This window comes from Ammospiza caudacuta, chromosome 33 (genome assembly GCF_027887145.1).
Source record: "Ammospiza caudacuta isolate bAmmCau1 chromosome 33, bAmmCau1.pri, whole genome shotgun sequence".
Taxonomy (NCBI): domain Eukaryota; kingdom Metazoa; phylum Chordata; class Aves; order Passeriformes; family Passerellidae; genus Ammospiza; species Ammospiza caudacuta.
In genome coordinates, this window is record NC_080625.1 from 671,525 (window position 1) to 698,913 (window position 27,389).

Sequence of the window (27,389 nt, forward strand, 5' to 3'; positions counted from 1 at the left end):
GTCGCGTGACGCCGTTCCCGCCCTTTCCCCGGTCACGTGACGCCGTTCCCGCCCTTTCCCCCGGTCGCGCGTCCCGCCCCGCCCCGTCCCAAGATGGCGGCGCCCTCCCTCAGCCGCGCCGCCCTCGGCGCCCCCCGGATTTTGGGGCCTCCCGGGGCTCCCCGGGCCCGGCCCCGGCGCTGGAGCAGCGGGAGCCGCTCGGCGGGGACCCCTCCGGCCGCCGAGAGCCCCGGGAGCCCCGGCTGGGACGGGCCCGAGCGGGCGAGGCTGCGGGGCCGCGAGCAGAGGGAGAAGCGGCTGCGGCTGAGGAGGGAGAGAGGGGAGAGGGAGGGGAAGGTGAGGAAATGGAGGGACTGGGGGGGACTGGGAATGGATTGGGGGGGACTGGGAGTTACTGGGAGAGGATTTGGGGGGACTGGGAGTGGACTGGGAGGGACTGGGAGGGGATTGAGGGGCACTGGGAAAGACTGGGGGGGACTGGAATGGACTGGGGGGCACTGGGAGAGACTGGGAGGGACTGGGAGTGGATTGGGGGGGACTGGGAGAGACTTGGGGGGACTGGGAGGGGATTGAGGGGCACTGGGAGGGGATTGGGATGGACTGGGAAAGACTGGGGGGGGACTGGGAATGGACTGGAGGGAACTGAGGGGGACTGGGAATGGACTGGGAGAGACTGGGGCGGCACTGGGGAGGGGATTGGGGGAGACTGGGAGGGGATTGGGGGGCACTGGGGGGTACTGGGATGGACTGGGAGAGGAGCTGGGAGAGACTGGGGGGCACTGGGAGGGACTGGGGAGGGGATTGGGGGGCACTGGGATGGACTGGGGGGCACTGGGAGAGTACTGGGGGGCACTGGGAGGGGATTGGGGGCACTGGGATGGACTGGGGGGACTGGGAGGGGATTGGGGGGCACTGGGGGAGACTGGGAGGGGATTGGGGGGCACTGGGATGGATTGGGGGGCACTGGGAGGGACTGGGAGAGGACTGGGGGGCACTGGGATGGACTGGGGGGCACTGGGATGGACTGGGAGAGACTGAGGGGGACTGGGGAGGGGACTGGGGGGCACTGGGAGGGACTGGGGAGGGGATTGGGGGGCACTGGGATGGACTGGGGGGCACTGGGAGAGTACTGGGGGGCACTGGGAGGGGATTGGGGGCACTGGGATGGACTGGGGGGCACTGGGATGGACTGGGAGGGGATTTGGGGCGCTGGGATGGACTGGGAGAAACTGGGCCAGGCCCTGCTCTGTCCTGGCGTGCGTTGGTCTGGACTGGTTCCAGGCGCTTTGAACTGGTTTGTACTGGTTTATATTGGTTTAAGTTGGTTTATATTGGTTTAAGTTGGTTTATACTGGTTTATATTGGTTTAAGTTGGTTTATACTGGTTTATATTGGTTTAAGTTGGTTTATACTGGTTTATATTGGTTTAAGTTGGTTTATACTGGTTTATATTGGTTTAAGTTGGTTTATATTGGTTTAAGTTGGTTTATACTGGTTTATATTGGTTTAAGTTGGTTTATACTGGTTTATATTGGTTTAAGTTGGTTTATACTGGTTTATGTTGGTTTAAGTTGGTTTATACTGGTTTACATTGGTTTAAGTTGGTTTATACTGGTTTATATTGGTTTAAATTGGTTCGTACTGGTTTATAATGGTTTATGCTGGCGTGAATTGGTCTGTATTGGTTTATACCCGTTCATACTGGCTTATACTGGTTTGCATTGGTTTATACTGGTGCATACTGGCTTATACTGGTTTCTATTGGTTTATTCTGGTTTGTATTGGTTTATACTGGTCCATACTGCTCTGTACTGGTTTATACTGGTCCATACTGGTCTATACAGGTTTGTATTGATTCATATTAATTTATTCTGATCTGTGATGGGTTTTATTGATTCATATTGGTTTATACTGGTTTATACTGGTTTAGGGTGGTTTAAATTGTTTTATATTGGTCCATATTGGTCCGTACTGGTTTGTACCGGTCCGTAGTGGTTTATACTGGTTTGTACTGGTCTGTGCTGGTCCGTACTGGTTTACACTGGTCCGTACTGGTCTGTACTGGTCCGTACTGGTTTGTGCTGGCCCATACTGGTCCATACTGGTTTATACTGGTCCGTACTGGTTTGTACTGGTCCGTACTGGTCTACACTGGTCCATACTGGTTTATACTGGTCTGTACTGGTTTATACCAGTTTATACTGGTTTGTACTGGTCCGTACTGGTCTGTACTGGTTTGTACTGGTCCGTACTGGTGTGTACTGGTCCGTACTGGTCCATACTGGTTTATACTGGTCCATTCTGGTCCGTACTGGTCCATACTGGTTTATACTGGTCTGTGCTGGTCCATACTGGTCTGTGCCGGTTTATACTGGTCCATACTGGTCCGTACTGGTTTGTACTGGTCCATACTGGTTTATACAGGTCCGTACTGGTTTATACTGTTTTATACTGGTTTGTACTGGTCTGTAGTGGTTCATACTAGTCTGTAGTGGTTTGTACGGGTCCGTACTGGTCTGTACTGGTCTGTACTGGTTTGTACTGGTTTATGCTGGTCCGTACTGGCTTGTACTGGTCCGTACTGGTTTATACTGGTCCGTACTGGTCTGTGCTGGTCCGTACTGGTCCATACTGGTTTATACTGGTCCGTACTGGTCCATACTGGTTTATACTGGTCTGTGCTGGTCCCTACTGGTCCATACTGGTTTATACTGGTCCGTTCCGGTCCGTACTGGTCTGTAGTGGTTTATACGGATTTATACTGGTCCGTACTGGTTTATACTGGTCTGTGCTGGTCCATACTGGTCCGTACTGGTCCATACTGGTTTGTACTGGTCCATACTGGTCCATACTGGTTTGTACTGGTTTGTACTGGTCCATACTGGTCCGTACTGGTCCATACTGGTCCGTACTGGTCCATACTGGTTTGTACTGGTCCGTACCGGTCCATACTGGTCCGTACTGGTCTGTGCTGGTCCGTACTGGTCCATACTGGTTTGTACTGGTTTATACTGGTCCGTTCTGGTCCGTACTGGTCCATACTGGTCCATACTGGTCCATACTGGTCCATACTGGTTTGTACTGGTCCGTACTGGTCCGTACTGGTCCGTACTGGTCTGTACTGGTCCGTACTGGTCCGTACTGGTTTGTACTGGTCCGTACTGGTCCGTACTGGTCCGTACTGGTTTGTACCGGTCCGTACTGGTCCGTACTGGTCCGTACTGGTTTGTACTGGTCCGTACTGGTCCGTACTGGTCCGTACTGGTTTGTACTGGTCCGTACTGGTCCGTACTGGTCCGTACTGGTCCGTACTGGTTTGTACTGGTTTGTACTGGTCCGTACTGGTCCGTACTGGTCCGTACTGGTCCGTACTGGTCCGTACTGGTTTGTACCGGTCCGTGCAGGTCCCGCAGGCGCCGCAGCCGCTGCCCAAGGGCTGGGTTCCCCGTGCGGAGGCGGAGTACCGGCACCCGCTGGGGCCCGACGGCAGCAAGGGTAAAAACGGCAAATCTGGGGGGAATTCCGGCCATTTTGGGGTTCAGGTGCGTCCCCGGGGGGGGGGGCGGGGACAGTGCCACCCCCTGAGGTGACACTGGGGACACAGCCACGGGCGTGCCCCTCCCCCCCCGGGCACAGCCCTGAATTTGGGGCGGTTTTGGTGAATTTTGAGCGGATTTTGAGCGGATTTTTGGGTGGAATTTTGGGGGATTTTGGGGTGCCACCCCCCTGAGGTGACATTGGGGACACAGCCACGGGCGTGCCCCTCCCCCCCCGGGCACAGCCCTAAATTTGGGGTGGTTTTGGTGAATTTTGATGAATTTTGAGCAGATTTTGGGGTGATTTTGGGAGGAATTTTGGGGTGATTTTGGGGGATTTTGGGGCGCCCCCCCCTGAGGTGACACTGGGGACACAGCCACGGGCGCGCCCCTCCCCCCCCGGGCACAGCCCTAAATTTGGGGTGGTTTTGGTGAATTTTGATGAATTTTGAGCAGATTTTGGGGTGATTTTGGGTGGAATTTTTGGGTGATTTTGCTGAATTTTGGGGGATTTTGGGGTGCCACCCCCCTGAGGTGACATTTTTGGGGGGACACAGCCACGGGCGTGCCCCTCCCCCCCAGGTACAGCCCCCGCTACGTCGAGGCCGCCTGGTACCAGTGGTGGGAGAGGGGAGGGGTCTTCAGCCCCAGCGCACCTGGGCAGGTGAGGGGGGACCCCAAATCCACCTGGGAACCCCAAAAATCACCTGGGGGGGTTCAAAACACGCCTGGGGAGCCCCAAATTCACCTGGGGAGCCCCAAATTCACCTGGGGGGGTTCAAAACACACCTGGGGACCCCAAAATTCACCTGGGGAGCCCCAAAATTCACCTGGGGGGGTTCAAAACACACCTGGGGAGCCCCAAAATCCACCTGGGAACCCCAAAAATCACCTGGGGAGGGATTCAGACTCACCTGGGGAGCCCCAAATTCACCTGGGGGGGTTCAGAACACACCTGGGGAACCCCAAATTCACCTGGGGAGCCCCAAATGCACCTGGGGGGGTTCAAAACACACCTGGGGAGCTCCAAATCCACCTGGGGAACCCCAAAAATCACCTGGGGAGGGATTCAGACTCACCTGGGGAGCCCCAAAACACACCTGGGGAGTCCCAAAATCCACCTGGGGAGCCCCAAAATTCACCTGGGGAGTCCCAAAATCCACCTGGGGACCCCAAAATCCACCTGGGGAGCCCCAAAATCCACCTGGGGAGCCCCACATGCACCGGGGGGGGTTCAGCCCCACCTGGGGGTCCCAGCCAGCCCCTCTGTGCCCCCCCCCAGGTGCCGGGGGGGTCCCCGGTGCTGAGCCTGGTGCTGCCCCCCCCCAACGTGACGGGGTCGCTGCACCTGGGCCACGCCCTGGGCGTCAGCCTGCAGGACGCGCTGGTCAGATGGTACGGGGGCAGTTTGGGGGGGATTTTGGGGGGTCTGGGGGAGATTTGGGGGGTCTGGGGGGGATTTATGGGGGGTTTTGAGGGGTCGGGGGGAATTTTGTTGGGTCTGGGGGGGTTTTGGCAGACTGGGGAGGGGATTTTGGGGGGTCTGGGGGGGATTTGGGGGATTTTGGGGGGTCCGGGGGGAATTTGGGGGGATTCTGGGGGGTCTGGGGGGGGTTTGGCGGACTGGGGAGGGGATTTTGGGGGGTCTGGGGGGATTCTGGGGGGGGTTTTGAGGGGTTGGGGGCCGTTTTGGGGGGTCTGGGGGGGATTTGGGGGGTCTGGGGGGGATTTTGGGGGGTCTGGGGGCGCATTTGGGGGGTCTGGGGAACGTTTTGGGGGGTCAGGGAGCATTTTGGGGATTCTGGGGGGGCATTTTGGGGGTTGTGGGGGGGTTTTGGGGGGTCTGGGGGGGCATTTTGGGGGGTCTGAGGGCGTTTTGGGGGATCTGGGGGCATTTTGGGGGGTCGGGGGGGATTCTGGGGGGCCATTTTGGGGGGTCTGGGGGGGCATTTTGGAGGGTCTGGGGGGGATTTTGGGGGGTCTAAGGGCGTTTTGGGGGATCTGGGGGCATTTTGGGGGGTCTGGGGGGGATTTTGGGGGTTGTGGGGGGGATTTGGGGGGCAGTTTGGGGGGTCTGGGGGGGATTTTGGGGGATCTGGGGGCGTTTTGGGGGATCTGGGGGGCATTTTGGGGGGTCTGGGGGCGCATTTGGGGGGTCTGGGGGGGCATTTTGGGGGGTTTGGGGGGATTTGGGGGGTTTGAGTGGGGTTTGGGGAGATTTTGGGGGGTCTGGGAGGATTTGGGGGGAGTTTGGGGGGCTTTGAGTGGGATTTTGGGGATTTTGGGGGATTTGGGGGGGTCTGGGGAGGGTTTGAGAGGGATTTTGGGGATTTTGGGGGGATTTGGGGGAGTTTGGTGAATTTTTAGGGGGTCTGGGGGATTTTGGGGGGTCCTGGGTTATTTTTGGGGTGATTTCAGGACAATTTTGGGGTTTTTGGGCACAGGAGGAGGATGCAGGGCTGGAACGTCCTGTGGGTGCCGGGCACCGACCACGCCGGCATTGCCACCCAGGTGTGTCCCCAAATGTCCCCAAATGTCCCCAGATCCCCTTCTGAGCATCCCCACGCCGGCATTGCCACCCAGGTGTGTCCCCAAATGTCCCCAAATCCTCCCGAAATGTCACCAAATCTGCTTGCCCTGTCCCCAGCGATGTCCTCATTGTCCCAAATGTCCCCAATCCCCCCAATGTCCCCAATGTGTCCCCAACGTCCCCAATGTCCCCAGTGTGTCCCCAATGTTCCCCCAAGGTGTCCCCAGTGATGTCCCCACTGTCCCCAGGCCATCCTGGAGCGCTGGCTGTGGCAGCACTGGGGATGTCCCCAATGTCCCCAATGTCCCCAGTGTGTCCCCAATGTCCCCAATGTCTCCAATGTCCCCAGTGTGTCCCCACTGTCCCCAGTGTGTCCCCAATGTCCCCAGTGTGTCCCCACTGTCCCCAATGTCCCCAGTGTGTCCCCAATGTCCCCAATGTCCCCAGTGTGTCCCCACTGTCCCCAATGTCCCCAATGTCCCCAGTGTGTCCCCAATGTCCCCAGTGTGTCCCCACTGTCCCCAGTGTGTCCCCACTGTCCCCAGTGTGTCCCCAATGTCCCCAATGTCCCCAATGTCCCCAGTGTGTCCCCAATGTCCCCAATGTCCCCAGGCCGTGGTGGAGCGCTGGCTGTGGCAGCACCGCGGGTGCCGCCGGCAGGAGCTGGGCCGGGATCGGTTCCTGCGCGAGGTCTGGGGCTGGACAGAGCGGTGAGGGACAGACAGGGGGACAGACGGGGGGACAGGGGGACATTGGGGGACATTGGGGACATTGGGGGGATGGGGGGGATTGGGGACAGGGGGACATTGGGGACATTGGGGGACATTGGGGACAGGGGGACATTGGGGGACATTGGGGACAGACGGGGGGGACGGGGGCACAGGGGGACATTGGGGACATTGGGGACAGGGGGACATTGGGGGGACAGGGGGACATTGGGGACATTGGGGGGACGGGGGGGATTGGGGACAGGGGGACATTGGGGACATTGGGGGGATTGGGGACAGGGGGACATTGGGGACAGTGGGGACGGGGGAGGGATTGGGGACAGTGGGGACAGTGGGGGGATTGGGGATAACAGGGGCAGAGGGGACAACGGGGACATTGGTGACATTGGGGGACGGGGATATTGGGGACATTGGGGGGACGGGGGGGATTGGGGACAGGGGGGACATTGGGGACATTAAAGGACATTGAGGACATTGGGGACAGGGGGACATTGGGGACAGTGGGGACAGTGGGGGGATTGGGGGTAACAGGGACAGAGGGGACAACGGGGACATTGGGGACGGGGACATTGCAGACATTGGGGGGACGGGGGGGATTGGGGACAGTGGGGGGATTGGGGATAATGGGGACAGAGGGGACAATGGGGACATTGGTGACATTGGGGGACATTGAAGGGATTTGGGACATTGGGGACATTGGGGGACACTGGGGACAGAGGGGACATTGGGGGATTGGGGACATTGGGGACATTGGGGGATTGGGGACATTGGGGACACTGGGGACATTGGGGACATTGGGGGGATTTGGGACACTGGGGGGAGTTGGGGACACGTTGCAGACATTGGGGGACACATCGAGGACACGTTGGGGACACGCTGGGGACAATGGAGACACTGGGGGGACACTGGGGGGGCACCGGAGACATTCAGGGGACATTGGGGACACTGGGGACACTGGGGACACCCCTGGGGACATTGGGGACATCGGGGGACATTGGGGACATTGAGGGGATTGGAGACGCTGGGGATATTGGGGGACACTGGGGGGACATTGGGGACACCCTGGGGACATTGGTGACGCCCGGCGGGATGTCCCCACACTGTCCTCAACGTCCCCAACGTCCCCAACGTCCCCGATGTCCCCGATGTCCCCGCGCTGTCCCCGATGTCCCCGCGCTGTCCCCACTGTCCCCAATGTCCCCACTGTCCTCAATGTCCCCACTGTCCCCAATGTCCCCAACGTCCCCAATGTCCCCAATGTCCCCAATGTCCCAGTGTCCCCACTGTCCCCAATGTCCCCAGTGTCCCCAATGTCCCCAATGTCCCCAATGTCCCAGTGTCCCCACTGTCCCCAATGTCCCCAATGTCCCCAATGTCCCCAATGTCCCAGTGTCCCCAATGTCCCAGTGTCCCCACTGTCCCCAATGTCCCCACTGTCCCCAATGTCCCAGTGTCCCCAATGTCCCCAGTGTCCCCGATGTCCCCACGCTGTCCCCAATGTCCCCAATGTCCCCCTGTCCCCAGGCACGGGCAGCAGATCCTGCAGCAGCTGCGGGCGCTCGGGGCCTCGCTGGACTGGAGCCGCTGCGCCTTCACCATGGACCCCGTGAGTGCCACCGCGCGTCCCCAAATGTCCCCAAATGTCCCCAGAGCGTCACCAAACCGTCCCCAGAGTGCCCCAGACCTCCCCAAGCTCCCCCAAAACGTCCCCAAACCTCCCTGAACTGTCCCCAAAGTGTCCCCATCCTGTCCCCATTGTGCCCTTAGTGTCCCTCAGCCTGTCCCCAGTGTCCCCAAACCTCCCTGAACTGTCCCCAAATGTCCCCAAACCTCCCTGACCTGTCCCCAAAGTGTCCCCAAGTGTCCCCAAACCTCCCTGAACTGTCCCCAAAGTGTCCCCAAGTATCCCTAGCCTGTTCCCAGCCTGTCCCCAAAGTGTCCCCAAATGTCCCTTGCTGTCCCCAAGTGTCCCCAACTCTCCTGAAGTCCCCCAAACTTGTCCCCAACTCCCCTGAGCTGTCACTGTACTGTCCCCAAACCTCCCTGACCTGTCCCCAAATGTCCCCAAACCTCCCTGAACTGTCCCCAAACCGTCCCCAAATGTCCCCAAACCTCCCTGACCTGTCCCCAAACCGTCCCCAAACCTCCCTGTGTTGTCCCCCAAGTGTCCCCAACTCCCCTGAACTCCCCCGTACTGTCCCCAAACCTCCCTGAACTGACCCCAAAGTGTCACCAAACTGTCCCCAAGTGTCCCCTGTTGTCCCCTTCTGTCCCCAGGCATCCCAACCTTTCCTGAACTGCCCCAAACTGTCCCCAAACATCCCCAAGCGTCCCCAAACCATCCCTGAAATGTCCCCAAGTGTCCCTAAACTGTCCCCGAACTTCCCCAAACTGTCCCTGAACCATCCCCAAATGTCCCCAAGTGTCCCTTGCTGTCCCCAAGTGTCCCCAACTCTCCTGAAGTCCCCCAGACTTGTCCCCAACTCTCCTGAGCTGTCACTGTGCTGTCCCCAAACCTCCCTGACCTGTCCCAAAATGTCCCCAAATGTCCCCAAACCTCCCTGACCTGTCCCAAAATGTCCCCAAATGTCCTCAAAACGTCCCCAAATGTCCCCAAACCATCCCCAAACTGTCCCCAAACCTCCCTGACCTGTCCCCAAATGTCCCCAAATGTCCCCAAACCTCCCTGACCTGTCCCCAAATGTCCCCAAACCTCCCTGACCTGTCCCCAAAGTGTCCCCAAAGTGTCCCCAAGTGTCCCCAAACCTCCCTGACCTGTCCCCAAATGTCCCCAAAGTGTCCCCAAGTGTCCCTTGCCATCCCCAGAGTGCCCCAGACCTCCCTAAACTCCCCCAAACTGTCCCCAACTCCCCTGGACTGTCCCCAAACTGTCCCCAAACCTCCCTGAAATGTCCCCAAAGTGTCCCCAAAGTGTCCCTTGCTGTCCCCAAGTGTCCCCAGGCCTCCCCGAACTGCCCCGTACCATCCCCAAACTGTCCCCAAATGTCCCCAAACCTCCCTGAATTGTCCCCAAACCGTCCCCAAACCTCCCTGAAACGTCCCCAAACTGTCCCCAAATGTCCCCAAACCGTCCCCAAACCTCCCTGAAACGTCCCCAAAGCGTCCCCAAAGCGTCCCCCCGTGTCCCCAAGCGTGGCCGCGCTGTCCCCAGGGTTTCTCCCGCGCTGTCACCGAGGCCTTCGTGCGTCTCTTCGAGGCCGGGCTGATCCGCAGGGACCTGAGGGCGGTGACCTGGAGCTGCGCCCTCCGCTCGGCGCTGGCCGACGTCGAGGTGTCCCCAAATGTCCCCAATGTCCCCAAATGTCCCCAATGTCCCTAAGTGTCCCCAAATGTCCCCAAGGGTGTCCCCAATGTCCCCAGTGTGACCTGGAGCTGCGCCCTCCGCTCGGCGCTGGCCGACGTCGAGGTGTCCCCAAATGTCCCCAAATGTCCCCAATGTCCCCAATGTCCCCAATGTCCCTAAGTGTCCCCAAATGTCCCCAAGGGTGTCCCCAATGTCCCCAGTGTGACCTGGAGCTGCGCCCTCCGCTCGGCGCTGGCCGACGTTGAGGTGTCCCCAAATGTCCCCAAATGTCCCCAATGTCCCCAAATGTCCCTAAACGTCACCAAAATGGTGTCGTGAATGTCCCCAGTGTCCCCAATGTCCCCAAGGGTGTTCTCAGTGTCCCAAATGTCCCCAGTGTCCCCAATGTCCCCAATGTCCCTCAGTGTCCCCAGTGTCCCCAATGTCCCCAAATGTCCCCAATATCCCCAATCCCCCCAGTGTCCCCAATGTCCCCAATGTCCCCAGTGTCCCCAATGTCCCCAAATGTCCCCAATCCCCCCAGTGTCCCCAATGTCCCCAAATGTTCCCGCTGTCCCCGCTGTCCCCGCAGGTGGAGCCCCGTGTCCTGAAGGGCCCCACGGCGCTGAGTGTCCCCAACTGTCCCCACCCCGTCACCTTCGGCGTCCTCGTCACCTTCGCCTACCCCGTGGAGGGGGACGACGGTGGGTGGCACTGGGGACAGCCAGGGTGGCACTGAGGGTGGCACTGGGGACAGCCAGGGTGGCACTGAGGGTGGCACTGGGGACAAGGGGGACACTGAGGGTGGCACTGGGGACAGCCAGGGTGGCACTGAGGGTGGCACTAGGGACAAGGGGGACACTGAGGGTGGCACTGGGGACAGCCAGGGTGGCACTGAGGGTGGCACTGGGGACAACGGGGGTGTCACTAAAGGTGGCACTGGGGGACACTGGGGGTGGCACTGGGGACATTGGGGACACTGACGGGGACATTGGGGACAGCTGAGGTGGCACTGGGGACTGTGAGGGTGGCAATGGGGACACTGGGGACAGCGAGGGTGGCACTGGGGACATCCTGAGCATCACCTGAGTGTCCCCTGGTGTCCCCTGGGTGTCCCGTGGGTCTCACCTTGGTGTCCTCTGAGTGTCCCCAATGTCCCCTGAGGGTCCCCACTGTGTCCCCAATGTCCCTGATGATGTCCCAAATGTGTCCCCACTGTCCCCAATGTCCCTTGAGTGTCCCCTGGGTGTCCTGTGAGTGTCCCCATTGTATCCCCACTGTCCCTGACGGTGTCCCCACTGTGTCCCCACTGTGCCTCACTGTCCCTGACGGTGTCCCCGATGTGTCCCCAATGTCCCTGACAGTGTCCCCAATGTGTCCCCACTGTGTCCCTGCTGTCCCTGACGGTGTCCCCGCCGTGTCCCCGCTGTGTCCCCACTGTCCCCGATGTGTCCCCACTGTCCCTGACGGTGTCCCCACTGTGTCCCCAATGTGTCCCCAATGTCCCCGTTGTCCCTGACGGTGTCCCCGCCGTGTCCCTGACGGTGTCCCCAATGTCCCCGCTGTCCCTGACGGTGTCCCCACTGTGTCCCCAATGTGTCCCCATTGTCCCCACTGTGTCCCCAATGTCCCTGACAGTGTCCCCAATGTGTCCCCAATGTCCCTGACAGTGTCCCCAATGTGTCCCCACTGTGTCCCCGCTGTCCCTGACGGTGTCCCCGCCGTGTCCCCAGGGTTGGAGGTCCCTGTGGCCACCACCCGTCCTGAGACGCTCTTTGGGGACGTGGCCGTGGCCGTGCACCCGCGGGACCCGCGCTACCTGGTGAGGGGCGGGGCTTAACCGCGGGGCGGGGCTTGACCCGGGATGGGCGGGGCTTCATTGGGGCCATGGTGCAGCCTGGTGAGGGGCGGGGCTTAACCGGGGGGCGGGGCTTGACCCGGGATGGGCGGGGCTTCATTGGGGCCATGGCAGTGCAGCCTGGTGAGGGGCGGGGCTTAACCTGGGATGGGCGGAGCTTCATTGGGGCCGTGGCCGTACCCCCACAGGACCCACGGTACCTGGAAAGGGGCGGGGCTTCATCTGGAGGGGCGGGGCTTCATTGTGATGGGTGGGGCTTAAACAGGGGTGGGGCTTCACCTGGGGCGGGGCTTAACCAGGGGGCAGGGCTTCATTGGGATGGGCGGGGCTTAATCTAGAGAGGTGGGGCTTCATTGGGATGGGTGGGGCTCCATTGGGGTGGGCGGGGCTACATTTGGATGGGAGGGACTTCACTTGGATGGGCGTGGCCTCATCTGGATGGGTGGGACCTCACCTGCAGGGGCAGAGTCTAACCGGGAGGGGCGTGGTCTCACCTGAGGGGGCATGGTCTCACCTGAGGGGGCGTGGCCTCACACAGAGGGATGGGTTGTCACCTGGAGGGGCGGGGCCTTGGGGACCGCAAAATTTGTGGCAGTTGTGGGCGTGTCTTATGGGTGTGGCTTCCCTGGAAGGGCACCCATTGGCTGTCCGGATTTAGCCCCTCCCCTTTTCCTATGCATCCATATAAGGGTAAAAAGGTGGGGCTTGGGGTGAAGGGGTGGAGCTTCATTGCTGGGGGCGTGGCCAATGGCTGGGCGGAGCCATCTCACAGCCAGCCAGCCAGGGATTGGTTAGGAATAGCTCCGCCCACAAAGGGGCGGGGCTTACTCGGAGGCTCTTAAAGGGCCGGCGCATGTCGGTCGTGGCCGGGGCGTGTCTTGGGGGGCGTGGCCCGCTCTGACCACGCCCCCTCAGCACCTGCAGGGCCGGCAGGTGAGGCACCCGTTCACCGGGGCCCTGCTGCCCGTGGTGAGCGACCCCAGCGTGCAGCCCGAGCTGGGAACTGGTGAGCAACTGGGATAAACTGGGAGAGACTGGGAGAGGATTGGGATAAACTGGGAGGGAACTGGGATAAACTGGGAGGGACTGGGAATGGAGTTATGGGCACTGGGATGGACTGGGAGGGACTTGGAGGGGACTGGGATAAACTGGGAGGGACTGGGAGGGGACTGGGATAAACTGGGAGGGACTGGGAGGGGATTGGGAGAGAACTGGGATAAACTGGGGGGGACTGGGATGAACTGGGAGGGACTGGGAATGGAGTTATGGACACTGGGAGGGACTGGGATAAACTGGGAGGGAACTGGGATGAACTGGGATAAACTGGGATGAACTGGGAGGGACTGGGAATGGAGTTGTGGACACTGGGATAAACTGGGATGAACTGGAGGGGACTGGGAATGGAGTTATGGACACTGGGAGGGACTGGGATAAACTGGGAGGGAACTGGGATGAACTGGGATAAACTGGGATGAACTGGGGGGGACTGGGAATGGAGTTATGGACACTGGGAGGGACTGGGATGAACTGGGAGGGGATTGGGAGGGAACTGGGATAAACTGGGATGGACTGGGATGAACTGGGATGGACTGGGAGGGGTTAAAGGGGGACTGGGAGGGGATTTGGGGACACTGGAAGGGGCTGGGAAGGACTGGGATGACAACAGGTGACACAGGTGTCCCTGTCCCTGTCCCCAGGTGCGGTCAAGGTGACCCCCGGGCACTGCCCCCAGGCCCTGTGGGTGACACTGGGTGACAGTAGCTGACAGTCGGTGACAAACAGGTGACAGTAGGTGACACACAGGTGCGACACACCGGTGTGACACAGGTGTCCCTGTCCCCAGGCGCGGTCAAGGTGACCCCCGGGCACAGTCCCCAGGACCTGTGGGTGACAATAGGTGACAATAGCTCACAGATGGCAGGCAGTAGGTGACACACAGGTGTGACACACAGGTGTGACACACAGGTGTGACACACAGGTGTGACACAGGTGTCCCTGTCCCTGTCCCAGGCGCGGTCAAGGTGACCCCCGGGCACAGCCCCCAGGACCTGGCCCTGGCCCGGGCCCACGCGCTGCCGCTGCTCTCGGTCATCGCCGACGACGGCACCTTGTGTCCCCCGGGCGGGGGGTGGCTGCAGGTACGGCCCCAAAAGTGACCCCAAACTGTCCCCAAATGGCCCCAAAAATGACCCCAAACTGTCCCCAAATGGCCCCAAAAATGACCCCAAAAACGATCCCAAACTGTCCCCAAATGGCCCCAAAAATGATCACAAAAATGACCCCAAAGTGTCCCCAAATGGCCCCAGAAATGATCACAAAAATGATCACAAAAATGATCCCAAAGTGTCCCCAAATGGCCCCAAAAATGACCCCAAAAACGATCCCAAACTGTCCCCAAATGGCCCCAAAAATGATCACAAAAATGATCCCAAAAATGATCCCAAAGTGTTCCCAAATGGCCCCAAAAATGACCCCAAAAATGATCACAAAAATGACCCCAAACTGTCCCCAAATGGCCCCCGAAATGATCACAAAAATGATCCCAAAAATGATCCCAAACTGTCCCCAAATTGCCCCAAAAATTACCCCAAAAATGATCACAAAAATGATCCCAAAGTGTCCCCAAATGGCCCCAAAAATGATCACAAAAATGATCCCAAACTGTCCCCAAATTGCCCCAAAAATTACCCCAAAAATGATCACAAAAATGATCCCAAAGTGTCCCCAAATGGCCCCAAAAATGATCCCAAAAATGATCACAAAAATGACCCCAAACTGTCCCCAAATGGCCCCAAAGTGTCCCCAAAAAATGGCCCCAAATTGGCCCCAAAAATGGCCCCAAACTGTCCCCAAATTGCCCCAAAAATGACCCCAAAAATGATCACAAAAATGACCCCAAACTGTTCCCAAATTGCCCCAGAAATGACCCCAAAAATGACCCCAAACTATCCCCAAATGGCCCCAAAGTGTCCCCAAATGGCCCCAAATGGCCCCAAAAATGGCCCCAAAATGGCCCCAAATGTGTCCCCAATCCCCTTAATGTCCTTCCAATGTCCCTTCATTGTCCCCAGGGTGTCCCCACTGTCCCCAATGTCCCCAATATCTCCAATGTCCCCTCCCTGTCCCCAAATGTCCCCAATGTCCCCAATCCCCCCAATGTCCCCTCACTGTCCCCAATCCCCCCAAATGTCCCCAATGTCCCCAATCCCCCCAAATGTCCCCTCCCTGTCCCCAAATGTCCCCAATGTCCCCAATCCCCTCAATGTCCCCTGACTGTCCCCAATTCCCCTAATGTCCCCAAATGTCCCCAAATGTCCCCAATGTCCCCAATCCCCCCCCAATGTCCCCTGACTGTCCCCAAGCCCCCCAATGTCCCCAAATGTCCCCACTGTCCCCAATGTCCCCAATCCCCCCCCAATGTCCCCTGACTGTCCCCAAGCCCCCCAATGTCCCCAATGTCCCCTGACTGTCCCCAGTGTCCCCTCAGTGTCCCCAATGTCCCCAAGCCCCCCAATGTCCCCTCAGTGTCCCCAGTGTCCCCTGTCTGTCCCCAGGGTGTGCCCAGGTTCGAGGCCCGGCCTCAGGTGGTGGCAGCGCTGGCACAGCGGGGGCTGCTCCGGGCGGTCACCGACCACGCCATGACCCTGCCCCTGTGCAGGTAACGCACCTGGTGTCACCTGTGTCACCTCAATGTCACCTCAATGTCACCTCATTGTCACCTCAATGTCACCGACCACGCCATGACCCTGCCCCTGTGCAGGTAACGCACCTGGTGTCACCTCATTGTCACCTGTGTCACCTCATTGTCACCTCATTGTCACCTCATTGTCACCGACCACGCCATGACCCTGCCCCTGTGCAGGTAACACACCTGGTGTCACCTCATTGTCACCTGTGTCACCTCAATGTCACCTCATTGTCACCTCATTGTCACCGACCACGCCATGACCCTGCCCCTGTGCAGGTAACACACCTGGTGTCACCTGTGTCACCTCAATGTCACCTCATTGTCACCTCATTGTCACCTCAATGTCACCGACCACGCCATGGCCCTGCCCCTGTGCAGGTAACGCACCTGTGTCACCTGTGTCACCTCAATGTCACCTCATTGTCACCTCATTGTCACCTCATTGTCACCTCAATGTCACCGACCACGCCATGGCCCTGCCCCTGTGCAGGTAACGCACCTGGTGTCACCTGTGTCACCTCAATGTCACCTCATTGTCACCTCATTGTCACCGACCACGCCATGACCCTGCCCCTGTGCAGGTAACACACCTGGTGTCACCTGTGTCACCTCATTGTCACCTCAATGTCACCTCATTGTCACCTCAATGTCACCGACCACGCCATGACCCTGCCCCTGTGCAGGTAACGCACCTGGTGTCACCTCATTGTCACCTGTGTCACCTCAATGTCACCTCATTGTCACCTCATTGTCACCGACCACGCCATGACCCTGCCCCTGTGCAGGTAACACACCTGGTGTCACCTGTGTCACCTCATTGTCACCTCAATGTCACCTCATTGTCACCTCAATGTCACCGACCACGCCATGACCCTGCCCCTGTGCAGGTAACGCACCTGGTGTCACCTGTGTCACCTGTGTCACCTCAATGTCACCTCATTGTCACCTCAATGTCACCTCATTGTCACCTCATTGTCACCGACCACGCCATGACCCTGCCCCTGTGCAGGTAACGCACCTGGTGTCACCTCATTGTCACCTGTGTCACCTCATTGTCACCTCATTGTCACCTCATTGTCACCGACCACGCCATGACCCTGCCCCTGTGCAGGTAACGCACCTGGTGTCACCTGTGTCACCTCAATGTCACCTCATTGTCACCTCAATGTCACCGACCACGCCATGACCCTGCCCCTGTGCAGGTAACGCACCTGGTGTCACCTGTGTCACCTGTGTCACCTCATTGTCACCTCATTGTCACCTCAATGTCACCGACCACGCCATGGCCCTGCCCCTGTGCAGGTAACGCACCTGGTGTCACCTCATTGTCACCTGTGTCACCTCATTGTCACCTCATTGTCACCTCAATGTCACCGACCACGCCATGACCCTGCCCCTGTGCAGGTAACACAGGTGTCCCCAGGCATTTCTCAGGTGTCCCTCAGGTGTCCCCAGCTGTCCCTCAGGTGTCCCCAGGTGTCTCTCAGGCGTCCCCAGGTATCTCTCAGGTGTCCCCAGCTGTCCCTCAGGTGTCCCCAGGTGTCCCTCAGGTGTCCCCAGCTGTCCCTCAGGTGTCCCCAGGTGTCTCTCAGGCGTCCCCAGGTATCTCTCAGGTGTGCCCAGGTGTCCCTCAGGTGTCCCCTGTCCCCGCAGCCGCTCCGGTGACGTCGTTGAGTTCCTGCTGAAGCGTCAGTGGTTCCTCACCTGCGGGGACATGGCCCGGGAGGCGCTGCAGGTGAGGGGGGGGACACACCTGGGGACATCCGGGGGGTGACACACACCTGGGGACATGGCCCGGGAGGTGCTGCAGGTGAGACTGGGGACACACCTGGGGACATCCAGGGGGTGACACACCTGGGGACATGGCCCGGGAGGCGCTGCAGGTGAGGGGGGGGACACACCTGGGGACATCCGGGGGGTGACACACCTGGGGACATGGCCCGGGAGGTGCTGCAGGTGAGACTGGGGACACACCTGGGGACACACCTGGGGACATCCGGGGGGTGACACACACCTGGGGGAGGTGACACACACCTGGGGACATGGCCCGGGAGGCGCTGCAGGTGGGGGGGGGGGGACACACACCTGGGGACACACCTGGGGACACCTGAGAGACATTGGGGACACCTGGGAACACACCTGGGGACACACGTGGGGACACCTGGTGGGGGTGACACACCTGGGCACATGGCCAGGGGGGGCGCTGCAGGTGAGACTGGGGACACACCTGGGGGACCCTTTGGGTGACATTTGGGGACATTTTGGGGGTCTCACCTGGGGTTTCTCTCTCACCTGTGCAGGCGGTGGCGTCGGGGACATTTTGGGGACATTTTGGGGGGAATTGGGGACATTTTGGGGTTTCTCTCTCACCTGTGCAGGCGGTGACATTTGGGGATGTTTTGGGGACAGGTTGGGGACATTTTGGGGACATTTTGAGGGGAATTTGGGACATTTTGGGGTCTCACCTGTCTGAGGTGTTTCTCTCTCACCTGTGCAGGCGGTGGCGTCGGGGACAGGTTGGGGACATTTTGGGACATTTTGGGGTTTCTGTCTCACCTGTGCAGGCGGTGACATTTGGGGACGTTTTGGGGACATTTTGGGACATTTTGGGGTTTCTGTCTCACCTGTGCAGGCGGTGGCGTCGGGGCGGGGTTGGGGACATTTTGAGGGGAATTTGGGACATTTTGGGGTTTCTGTCTCACCTGTGCAGGCGGTGACATTTGGGGACAGTTTGGGGACATTTTGGGACATTTTGGGGTTTCTGTCTCACCCGTGCCGGCGGTGACATTTGGGGACATTTTGGGACATTTTGGGGTTTCTGTCTCACCTGTGCAGGCGGTGACATTTAGGGACATTTTGGGGGACAGTTTGGGGACATTTTGGGACATTTTGGGGTTTCTGTCTCACCCGTGCAGGCGGTGGCGTCGGGGACATTTTGGGGACATTTTGGGGGACAGTTTGGGGACATTTTGGGACATTTTGGGGTTTCTGTCTCACCCGTGCCGGCGGTGACATTTAGGGACATTTTGGGGGACATTTTGGGGACATTTTGGGACATTTTGGGGTTTCTGTCTCACCTGTGCAGGCGGTGGCGTCGGGGCGGCTCCGCCTGGTGCCCAAATTCCACGAGAAGAACTGGAGAACCTGGATGGAGAGCGCGGGGTGAGGGGCGGGGCCTCAGCCGAGGGGGCGGGGCCTCAGCCGAGGGGGCGGGGCCTCAGCCGAGGGGGCGGGGCCTCAGTTGTGGCGGGCGTGTCCCAAGTATTGGGGGCGGGGTCTCAGCTGGGGTGGGCGTGTCCCAGGTGTTGTGGGGGGGCGGGGTCTCAGCTGTGGGAGGAGTCGTCTCAGGCGTTGTGGGCGGGGCCTCAGGTTTGGGGGAGGAGTCTCGGCGGGTGGGGGTGGTCTCGTGTTGGGGGCGGGGTCTCAGGGGCAGTGGGCGTGTCCCAGGTGTGAGGGGAGGGGTCTCGCTGCAGTGGGCGTGTCCCAGGTGTTGGGGGCGGAGTCTCAGGGGCAGTGGGTGTGTCCCAGGTGTTGGGGGCGGAGTCTCAGGGGCAGTGGGTGTGTCCCAGGTGTTGGGGTGGGGTCTCACTGCAGTGGGCGTGTCCCACCTGTAGTGGGCGGGGTCCCAGCTGTGGTGGGCGTGTCCCAGGTGCGGTGGGTGTGTCCCGGGTATTGTGGGCGTGCCCCACGTGCAGTGGGCGTGTCCCATGTGTGGTGGGCGGGGTCTCAGGTGCGATGGGTGTGTCCCTGGTGTGGTGGGCGTGTCCCACCTGTAGTGGGCGGGGTCTCAGGTGTGATGGGCGTGTCCCAGGTGTGATGGGCGTGTCCCACCTGTAGTGGGCGGGATCTCAGGTACGATGGGCGTGTCCCAGGTACGATGGGCGCGTCCCAGCTGTGGTGGGCGTGTCCCTTGAGTGATGGGCGTGTCCCACCTGTAGTGGGCGGGGTCCCAGCTGTGGTGGGCGTGTCCCAGCTGTGGTGGGCGTGTCCCTTGAGTGATGGGCGTGTCCCACCTGTGGTGGGCGTGTCCCAGCTGTGGTGGGCGTGTCCCTTGAGTGATGGGCGCGTCCCACCTGTAGTGGGCGGGGTCCCAGCTGTGGTGGGCGTGTCCCTTGAGTGATGGGCGCGTCCCACCTGTAGTGGGCGGGGTCCCAGCCGTGGTGGGCGTGTCCCACCTGTTGTGGGCGGGGTCCCAGCCGCGGTGGGCGTGTCCCACGAGCGGTGGGCGTGTCCCCACCCTCCCCTGTCCCCTCCCCCCCCGCAGGGATTGGTGCCTGTCCCGCCAGCTCTGGTGGGGTCACCGCGTCCCCGCCTACCAGGTGCGCCCCGGCCCCGCCCCCGGCCCCGCCCCCGGCCCCGGCCCCGCCCCCGGCGCGGCCGAGGAGGGGGAGGGGCGCTGGTTCGTGGGGCGCAGCGAGGCCGAGGCGCGGGCGGCGGCCGCGGGGGCCCTGGGCTGCAGCCCCCGGGAGCTGCACCTGCAGCAAGGTGAGATCCCCAAAATCATCCGGGGGAAATTCTGAGTTTTTGGGGATTTTTTGGGATTTTTCAGATTTTTTTGGGATTTTTTTTTTTTTTTTTGAGGTTATTTTTTGGGTTTTAATTGTGAATTTTTCTCCCCCGGGAGCTGCACCTGCAGCAAGGTGAGACCGGGGAGGGGTCCCCAAAAAAAATTTTGGGGGAAATTCTGATTTTTTGGGGTTTTTTCGGGATTTTTTTGGGGTTTTTTCGGATTTTTTTTAGGTAATTTTTGGGTTTTAATTGTGAATTTTTCTCCCCCGGGAGCTGCACCTGCAGCAAGGTGAGACTGGGGAGGGGTCCCCAAAATCTGGGGGCAATTCTGATTTTTTTGGGAATCTTTAAAAATTTTTTTTAAATTTATTTTATTTGGGGGTTTTTTGGGATTTTTTTGGTTTTTTTGAGGTTATTTTTGGGGTTTTAAATGTGAATTTTTCTCCCCCGGGAGCTGCACCTGCAGCAAGGTGAGATCTGGGGAGGGGTCCCCAAAAACAAATCTGGGGGAAATTCTGATTTTTTGGGGGATTTTTCCGTTTTTTGGGGGGGTTTTTTTGGGATTTTTTTTGGGTTTTTTCGGATTTTTTGGGGGATTTTTTTGGTTTTTTTGAGGTTATTTTTGGGGTTTTAAATGTGAATTTTTCTCCCCCGGGAGCTGCACCTGCAGCAAGGTGAGATTTTGGGGTAGTCCCAAAATTTGGGAACAATTCTGATTTTTTGGGGGTTTTTGGGGATTTTTTGGGGGTTTTAAATGTGAATTTTTCTCCCCCGGAGCAGCTGCACCTGCAGCAAGGTGAGATTTGGGGAGGGGGCCGAAATCTGGGGGAAATTTTGATTTTTTGGGGGTTTTTTTTTTTTTTGAATTTTTGGGGGATTTTTGGGGGGGATTTTTGGGGGGTTTTTGGGGGGGTTTAAATGTGACGTTTGGTGACGTTTGGTGACGTTTGGTGACGTTTGGTGACACCTCTGTGCCCAGACCCCGACGTTTTGGACACCTGGTTCTCCTCCGCCCTCTTCCCCTTCGCCGCCCTGGGCTGGCCCGAGCAGGTGAGAGCCCAAAATGTCCCCAAAATGTCCCAAAATGTCCCCAAACGTCCCCAATGTCCCCCGATGTCCCCAAACGTCCCCAATGTCCCCAAAATGTCCCCTCAGTGTCCCCTCAATGTCCCCCAATGTCCCCAAAATGTCCCCTCAGTGTCCCCTCAATGTCCCTTCAATGTCTTCTCAATGTCCCCTCAATGTCCCCTCGGTGTCCCCAACTGTCCTTCAATGTCCCCAATGTCCCCAAAATGTCCCCAATGTCCTTTCAATGTCTCCCCAAGTGTCCCCAATGTCCCCCAGTGTCCCAAATGTCCCCAATGTCCCCTCAGTGTCCCCTCAATGTCCCCAATGTCCCTTCAATGTCTTCTCAATGTCCCCAATGTCCCCTCAGTGTCCCCTCAGTGTCCCCAATGTTTTCTCAGTGTCCCCAACTGTCCTTCAATGTCCCCAAAATGTCCCCAATGTCCCCTCAGTGTCCCCTCAGTGTCCCCTCGATGTCCCCAATATCCTTTCAATGTCCCCTCAATGTCCCCAATGTTTTCTCAGGGTCCCCAACTGTCCTTCAATGTCCCCAGAATGTCCCCTCAGTGTCCCAAATGTCCCCAATGTCCCCTCAGTGTCCCAAATGTCCCTAATGTACCTTCAGTGTCCCCAATGTCCCCTCAGTGTCCCCTCAGTGTCCTCAATGTCCCTTCAATGTCTTCTCAATGTCCCCAATGTCCCCTCAGTGTCCCAAATGTCCCCCCAATGTCCCCTCAGTGTCCCCTCAGTGTCCCCAAGATGTCCCCAATATCCTTTCAATGTCCCCTCCATGTCCCCAATGTTTTCTCAGGGTCCCCAACTGTCCTTCAATGTCCCCAAAATGTCCCCTCAGTGTCCCAAATGTCCCCAATGTCCCCTCAGTGTCCCAAATGTCCCTAATGTACCTTCAGTGTCCCCAATGTCCCCTCAGTGTCCCCAATGTCCCCCCAATGTCCCCTCATTGTCCCCACTGTCTCCTCACTGTCCCCAATGTCCCCAATGTCCCCGCTGTCCTCTCAGTGTCCCCTCAATGTCCCCTCAGTGTCCCCATTGTCCCCTCGCTGTCCCCGCTGTCCCCCCTGTTCCCCCACTGTCCCCAATGTCCTCAATGTCCCCTCAGTGTCCCCATTGTCCCCTCATTGTCCCCGCTGTCCCCTCACTGTCCCCTCACTGTCCCCTCACTGTCCCCTCAGTGTCCCCTCGCTGTCCCCTCAGTGTCCCCTCGCTGTCCCCTCACTGTCCTCGCTGTCCCCTCATTGTCCCCTCACTGTCCCCGCTGTCCCCTCATTGTCCCCATTGTCCCCTCAGTGTCCCAGCTGTCCCCTCATTGTCCCCATTGTCCCCTCAGTGTCCCCGCTGTCCCCTCGCTGTCCCCGCTGTCCCCTCACTGTCCCCATTGTCCCCTCATTGTCCCCATTGTCCCCTCGCTGTCCCCATTGTCCCCTCAGTGTCCCCATTGTCCCCTCGCTGTCCCCGCTGTCCCCTCAGTGTCCCCTCGCTGTCCCCTCAGTGTCCCCTCGCTGTCCCCGCTGTCCCCAGGGCCCCGATTTTGGCCGTTTTTACCCCAATTCTCTGCTGGTGACGGGCAGTGACCTCCTGTTCTTCTGGGTGGCCCGGATGGTCATGCTGGGCCAGCGGCTCACGGGGCAGCTGCCCTTCAGCCAGGTCAGCGTCCCCAAGGGTCCCCAAGTGTCACCAAATGCCCCCAAATGTCCCCAAGGGTCACCAAGTGTCACCAAGGGTCACCAAAGGTCCCCAAATCCCCAAGTTCCCCAGGGTTTGGTCAGGTTTTGGGGTTTCTCGTTGGGTTTTGGGGTTCCTTGTTGGGTTCTTGGTGTCCCCAAGGGCCCCCAAATGTCCCCAAGTGTCCCCTGAGTGTCCCCAGATGTTCCCAAGTGTCCCCAAGGGTCCCTGGAGGTCCCCAAGGGTCCCCAAATCCCCAAATTCCCCAGGGTTTGGTCAAGTTTTGGGGTTTCTCGTTGGGTTTTGGGGTTTCTCGTTGGGTTCTTGGTGTCCCCAAGGGTCCCCAAATGTCCCCAAGTGTCCCCTGAGTGTCCCCAAGGGTCCCTGGGGGTCCCCAAAGGTCACCAAGGGTCCCCAAATCCCCCAATTCCCCAGGGTTTGGTCAGGTTTTGGGGTTCCTTGTTGGGTTTTGGGGTTTCCCATTGGGTTCTTGGTGTCCCCAATTGTCCCCAAGGGTCCCAAAGGGTCCCCAGATGTCCCCAAGGGTTCCCAGATGTCCCCAAGTGTCCCCAAGGGTCACCAAGTGTCACCAAGGGTCACCAAAGGTCCCCAAATCCCCAAATTCCCGAGGGTTTGGTCAGGTTTTGGGGTTCCTTGTTGGGTTTTGGGGTTTCTCGTTGGGTTCTTGGTGTCCCCAAGGATCCCTGTGTGTCCCCATCCCCATTTTCGGGGTCTCCAATCCCATTTTCGGGGTCTCCAATCCCATTTTCCGGCTCCTTTTCCCCATTTTTGGGGTCCCCAATCCCATTTTCGGGGTCCCCAATCCCATTTTTGGGCTCCTTTTCCCCATTTTCGGGGTCCCAATCCCATTTTCGGGGTCCCCCCCAGGTGCTGCTGCACTCGCTGGTCCGGGACCCCCAGGGCCGCAAGATGAGCAAATCCCTGGGGAACGTCATCGACCCCCGCGACGTCATCGGGGGCGCCACCCTGCAGGTACCCCAAAAACACCCAAAATAACCCAAAACCCCAAAAATCCCCACCCCAGGAACCCCCAGAAATCCTGACCCGAAACCACCAAAAACCCCAAAAATCCCGACCCCAAAAAACCCAGAAACCCCCTGACCCAAAACCACCAAAAACCCCAAAATCCCGACCCCAAAAAACCCAGAAACCCCCTGACCCAAAACCACCAAAAACCCCACCCCAAAATAACCCAAAACCCACCCAAAATAACCCAAAACCCCAAAAATCTCCACCCCAAAAACCCCAAAAATCCTGACCCAAAACCACCAAAAACCCCAAAAATCCTGACCCCAAAAAACCCAGAAACCCCCGACCCAAAAACCCAACCCAAAAACCCCCAAAATCACCAAAAACCCCACCCCAAAATAACCCAAAACCCCAAAAATCTCCACCCCAAAAACCCCAGAAACCCCCTGAACCAAAAACCCAACCCAAAAACAGCCAAAATCACCCAAAACCCACCCAAAATAACCCAAAACCCCAAAAATCCCGACCCCAAAAACCCCAGAAACCCCCGACCCAAAAACCCAACCCAAAAACGGCCAAAATAACCCAAAACCCCAAAAATCCCAACCCCAAAAACCCAGAAACCCCCTGAACCAAAAACCCAACCCAAAAATGCCCTGACCCCAAAACCCACCCAAAATAACCCAAAACCCCAAAAATCCCCACCCCAAAAACCCCAGAAACCCCCGACCCAAAAACCCAACCCAAAAACGGCCAAAATAACCCAAAACCCCAAAAATCCCCACCCCAAAAACCCCCAGAAATCCTGACCCAAAACCACCAAAAACCCCAAAAATCCCGACCCCAAAAAACCCAGAAACCCCCTGACCCAAAACCACCAAAAACCCCACCCCAAAATAACCCAAAACCCCAAAAATCCCGACCCCAAAAACCCCAAAAATCCCCAGACCCAAAAACACCAAAAAAAACCCCAAAAAATGACCCAAAACCCCAAAAATCCCAACCCCAAAAAACCCCGAAACCCCCGACCCAAAAACCCAACCCAAAAACCCCCAAAATCACCCAAAACCCACCCAAAATAACCCAAAACCCCAAAAATCCCGATTCCAAAAAATCCAGAAATCCTGACCCAAAACCACCAAAAACCCCAACTCAAAATAACCCAAAACCCCAAAAATCCCAACCCCAAAAACCCCAGAAACCTCCTGAACCAAAAAAACCCAACCCAAAAACGTCCTGACCCCAAAACCCACCCAAAATAACCCAAAACCCCAAAAATCCCGACCCCAAAAACCCCAAAAATCCCCAGACCCAAAAACACCAAAAAAAATCCCAAAAATTCCCAGGCCTGGGGCAGTTCTGGGGTGGTTTTGGGGTGATTTTGGGGCCATTTTGGGTTGGTTTTGGGGTGGTTTTGGGGGTGAATTTGGAGATGGTTTTGGGGTGATTTTTGGGGTGAGTTTGGGGCCATTTTGGGGTGATTTTTGGGGTGGTTTTGGGGTGGTTTTTAGGGTGATTTGGGAGAAGTTTTGGGGTCATTTTTGGGGTGGTTTTGGGGTGATTTTGGGGGTGATTTTGGGTTGATTTTGGGGTGATTTGGGAGAAGTTTTGGGGTCATTTTTGGGGTGATTTTGGGGGTGATTTTAGGTTGATTTTGGGGTGGTTTTGGAGATGGTTTTGGGATGATTCTGGGGTGATTTGGGGGAAATTTTGGGGTGGTTTTGGAGGTGGTTTTGGGGTGATTTTTAGGGTGATTTGGGAGAATTTTTGGGGTGGTTTTGGGGTGATTTTGGGGGTGATTTTGGGTTGATTTTGGGGTGGTTTTGGGGGTGATTTTGGGGTGATTTGGGAGAAGTTTTGGGGTGATTTTGGGGTCATTTTTGGGGTGGTTTTGGGGGTGGTTTTGGGGTGATATTTGGGGCAGATTTGGGGCGTTGGGGTGGTTTTGGGGCCGCTTTGGGGACATTTTTAGAGTGGTTTTGTGGAGATTTTGGGGATGGTTTTGGGGTGATTCTGAGGTGATTTGGGGGAAATTTTGGGGACATTTTTGGGGTGGTTTCGAGGATTATTTTGGGGATGGTTTTGAGTTGATTTTCGGGGTGATTTTGGGGTCATTTTGGGCTGATTTTGGTTTTTTTTTCCTCCCCCAGGAGCTGCAGGAGAAGCTCCAGAGCCGAACCCTGGACCCGCAGGAGCTGCGGGCGGCCCAGGAGGGGCAGGTGGGACCCCCAAAACCCCCCAGGACCCCCCAAAAGCACCCCAAATTCACCCCAAAATCACCCCAAATTCACCCCAAAATTACCCCAAATTCACCCCAAAATCCCCCCCAAATTCACCCCAAATTCACCCAAAAATCCCCCAAATTCACCCCAAAATCACCCCCAAATTCACCCCAAATTCGCCCCAAAATCCCCCCAAAATCCCCCAAATTCACCCCAAAATTCCCCAAATTCACCCCAAAATCACCCCAAAATCCCCCAAATTCACCCCAAAATCGCCCCCAGCGCCGTCAGTTCCCGCAGGGGATCCCCGAGTGCGGCGCCGACGCCCTGAGGCTGGCCCTGATCACCCACAATGCCCACGGTGAGACCCCCACCCAAAATAACCCTGAGACCCCTCCCCAAATCATCCCAAATCCCCCTGAACCCCAAAATCCCTCTGAGACCCCCAAAAATCCCCCCAAAAATCCCCCCAAAATCCCCCCAATTCCCCCCCCGGCCCTGATCACCCACAACGCCCACGGTGAGACCCCCACCCAAAATAACCCCAAAATCCCTCTGGGACCCCTCCCCAAATCCCCAGGGACCCCCCAGAATCCACCCAGGGACCCCCAAAATCCTGCTGGGAACCCCCGAATCACCCCAAAATTCCACTGTGACCCCAAAATCCCATCCTGGGTGGTCTTGGGGGGGGTCCTGGCGGGTCCTGGGTTATTCTGGGTTATTCTGGGGAGGTCCTGGGTTATTCTGGGGGGGTCCTGGGGGATTCTGGGGGGGTCCTGGGGGGTCCTGGGTTATTCTGGGTTATTCTGGGGAGGTCCTGGGTTATTCTGGGGGGGTCCTGAGGGGTCCTGGGTTATCCTGGGGGGACCTGGGGGGTCCTGGGTTATTCTGGGGGGGTCCTGGGGGGTCCTGGGTTATTCTGGGTTATTCTGGGGGGGTCCTGGGTTATCCTGGGGGGGTCCTGGGGGGTCCTGGGTTATTCTGGGGGGACCTGGGGGTTCCTGGGTTATTCTGGGGGGTCCTGAGGGGTCCTGGGGGATTCTGGGGGAGTCTTGGGGGGTCTTGGGTTATTCTGGGTTATTCTGGGGGGGTCCTGGGGGGTCCTGGGTTATTTGGGGGGGTCCTGGGGGGTCCTGGGTTATTCTGGGGGGTCCTGGAGGGTTCTGGGAGGTTCTGGAGGCTCCTGAGGGGGTCCTGAGGGGTTTTTGGGGGGGGGGAGTCCTGGGGAGTCTTGGGGGTCCTGGAGTTTTTTGGGGTGGCTCTGGGCGGGGTCCTG

General features: G+C 58.4%; 1 protein-coding gene and 1 pseudogene across 1 annotated transcript in view; one reads left to right on the forward strand and one right to left on the reverse strand.

Moving 5' to 3' along the window:
* The window catches only part of LOC131570177 (zinc finger protein 665-like), a 507,112-nt pseudogene that overhangs the window by 388,050 nt on the left and 91,673 nt on the right, over positions 1-27,389 (reverse strand).
* VARS2 (valyl-tRNA synthetase 2, mitochondrial) overlaps positions 94-27,389 on the forward strand; it is a 33,205-nt gene continuing 5,909 nt past the window's right edge. The window contains exons 1-21 of the mRNA XM_058822504.1: positions 94-336; positions 3,405-3,495; positions 4,094-4,200; positions 4,819-4,931; positions 5,981-6,047; positions 6,679-6,776; positions 8,319-8,400; positions 9,967-10,086; positions 10,691-10,802; positions 11,832-11,920; positions 12,872-12,962; positions 13,967-14,094; positions 15,511-15,614; positions 17,298-17,379; positions 18,730-18,806; positions 19,909-20,129; positions 21,133-21,203; positions 22,758-22,883; positions 23,790-23,894; positions 26,042-26,110; positions 26,396-26,474. Of these exons, the coding sequence (XP_058678487.1) occupies positions 94-336; positions 3,405-3,495; positions 4,094-4,200; positions 4,819-4,931; positions 5,981-6,047; positions 6,679-6,776; positions 8,319-8,400; positions 9,967-10,086; positions 10,691-10,802; positions 11,832-11,920; positions 12,872-12,962; positions 13,967-14,094; positions 15,511-15,614; positions 17,298-17,379; positions 18,730-18,806; positions 19,909-20,129; positions 21,133-21,203; positions 22,758-22,883; positions 23,790-23,894; positions 26,042-26,110; positions 26,396-26,474 (2,275 nt within the window). The remainder of the gene's footprint in view (positions 337-3,404; positions 3,496-4,093; positions 4,201-4,818; positions 4,932-5,980; positions 6,048-6,678; positions 6,777-8,318; positions 8,401-9,966; positions 10,087-10,690; positions 10,803-11,831; positions 11,921-12,871; positions 12,963-13,966; positions 14,095-15,510; positions 15,615-17,297; positions 17,380-18,729; positions 18,807-19,908; positions 20,130-21,132; positions 21,204-22,757; positions 22,884-23,789; positions 23,895-26,041; positions 26,111-26,395; positions 26,475-27,389) is intronic.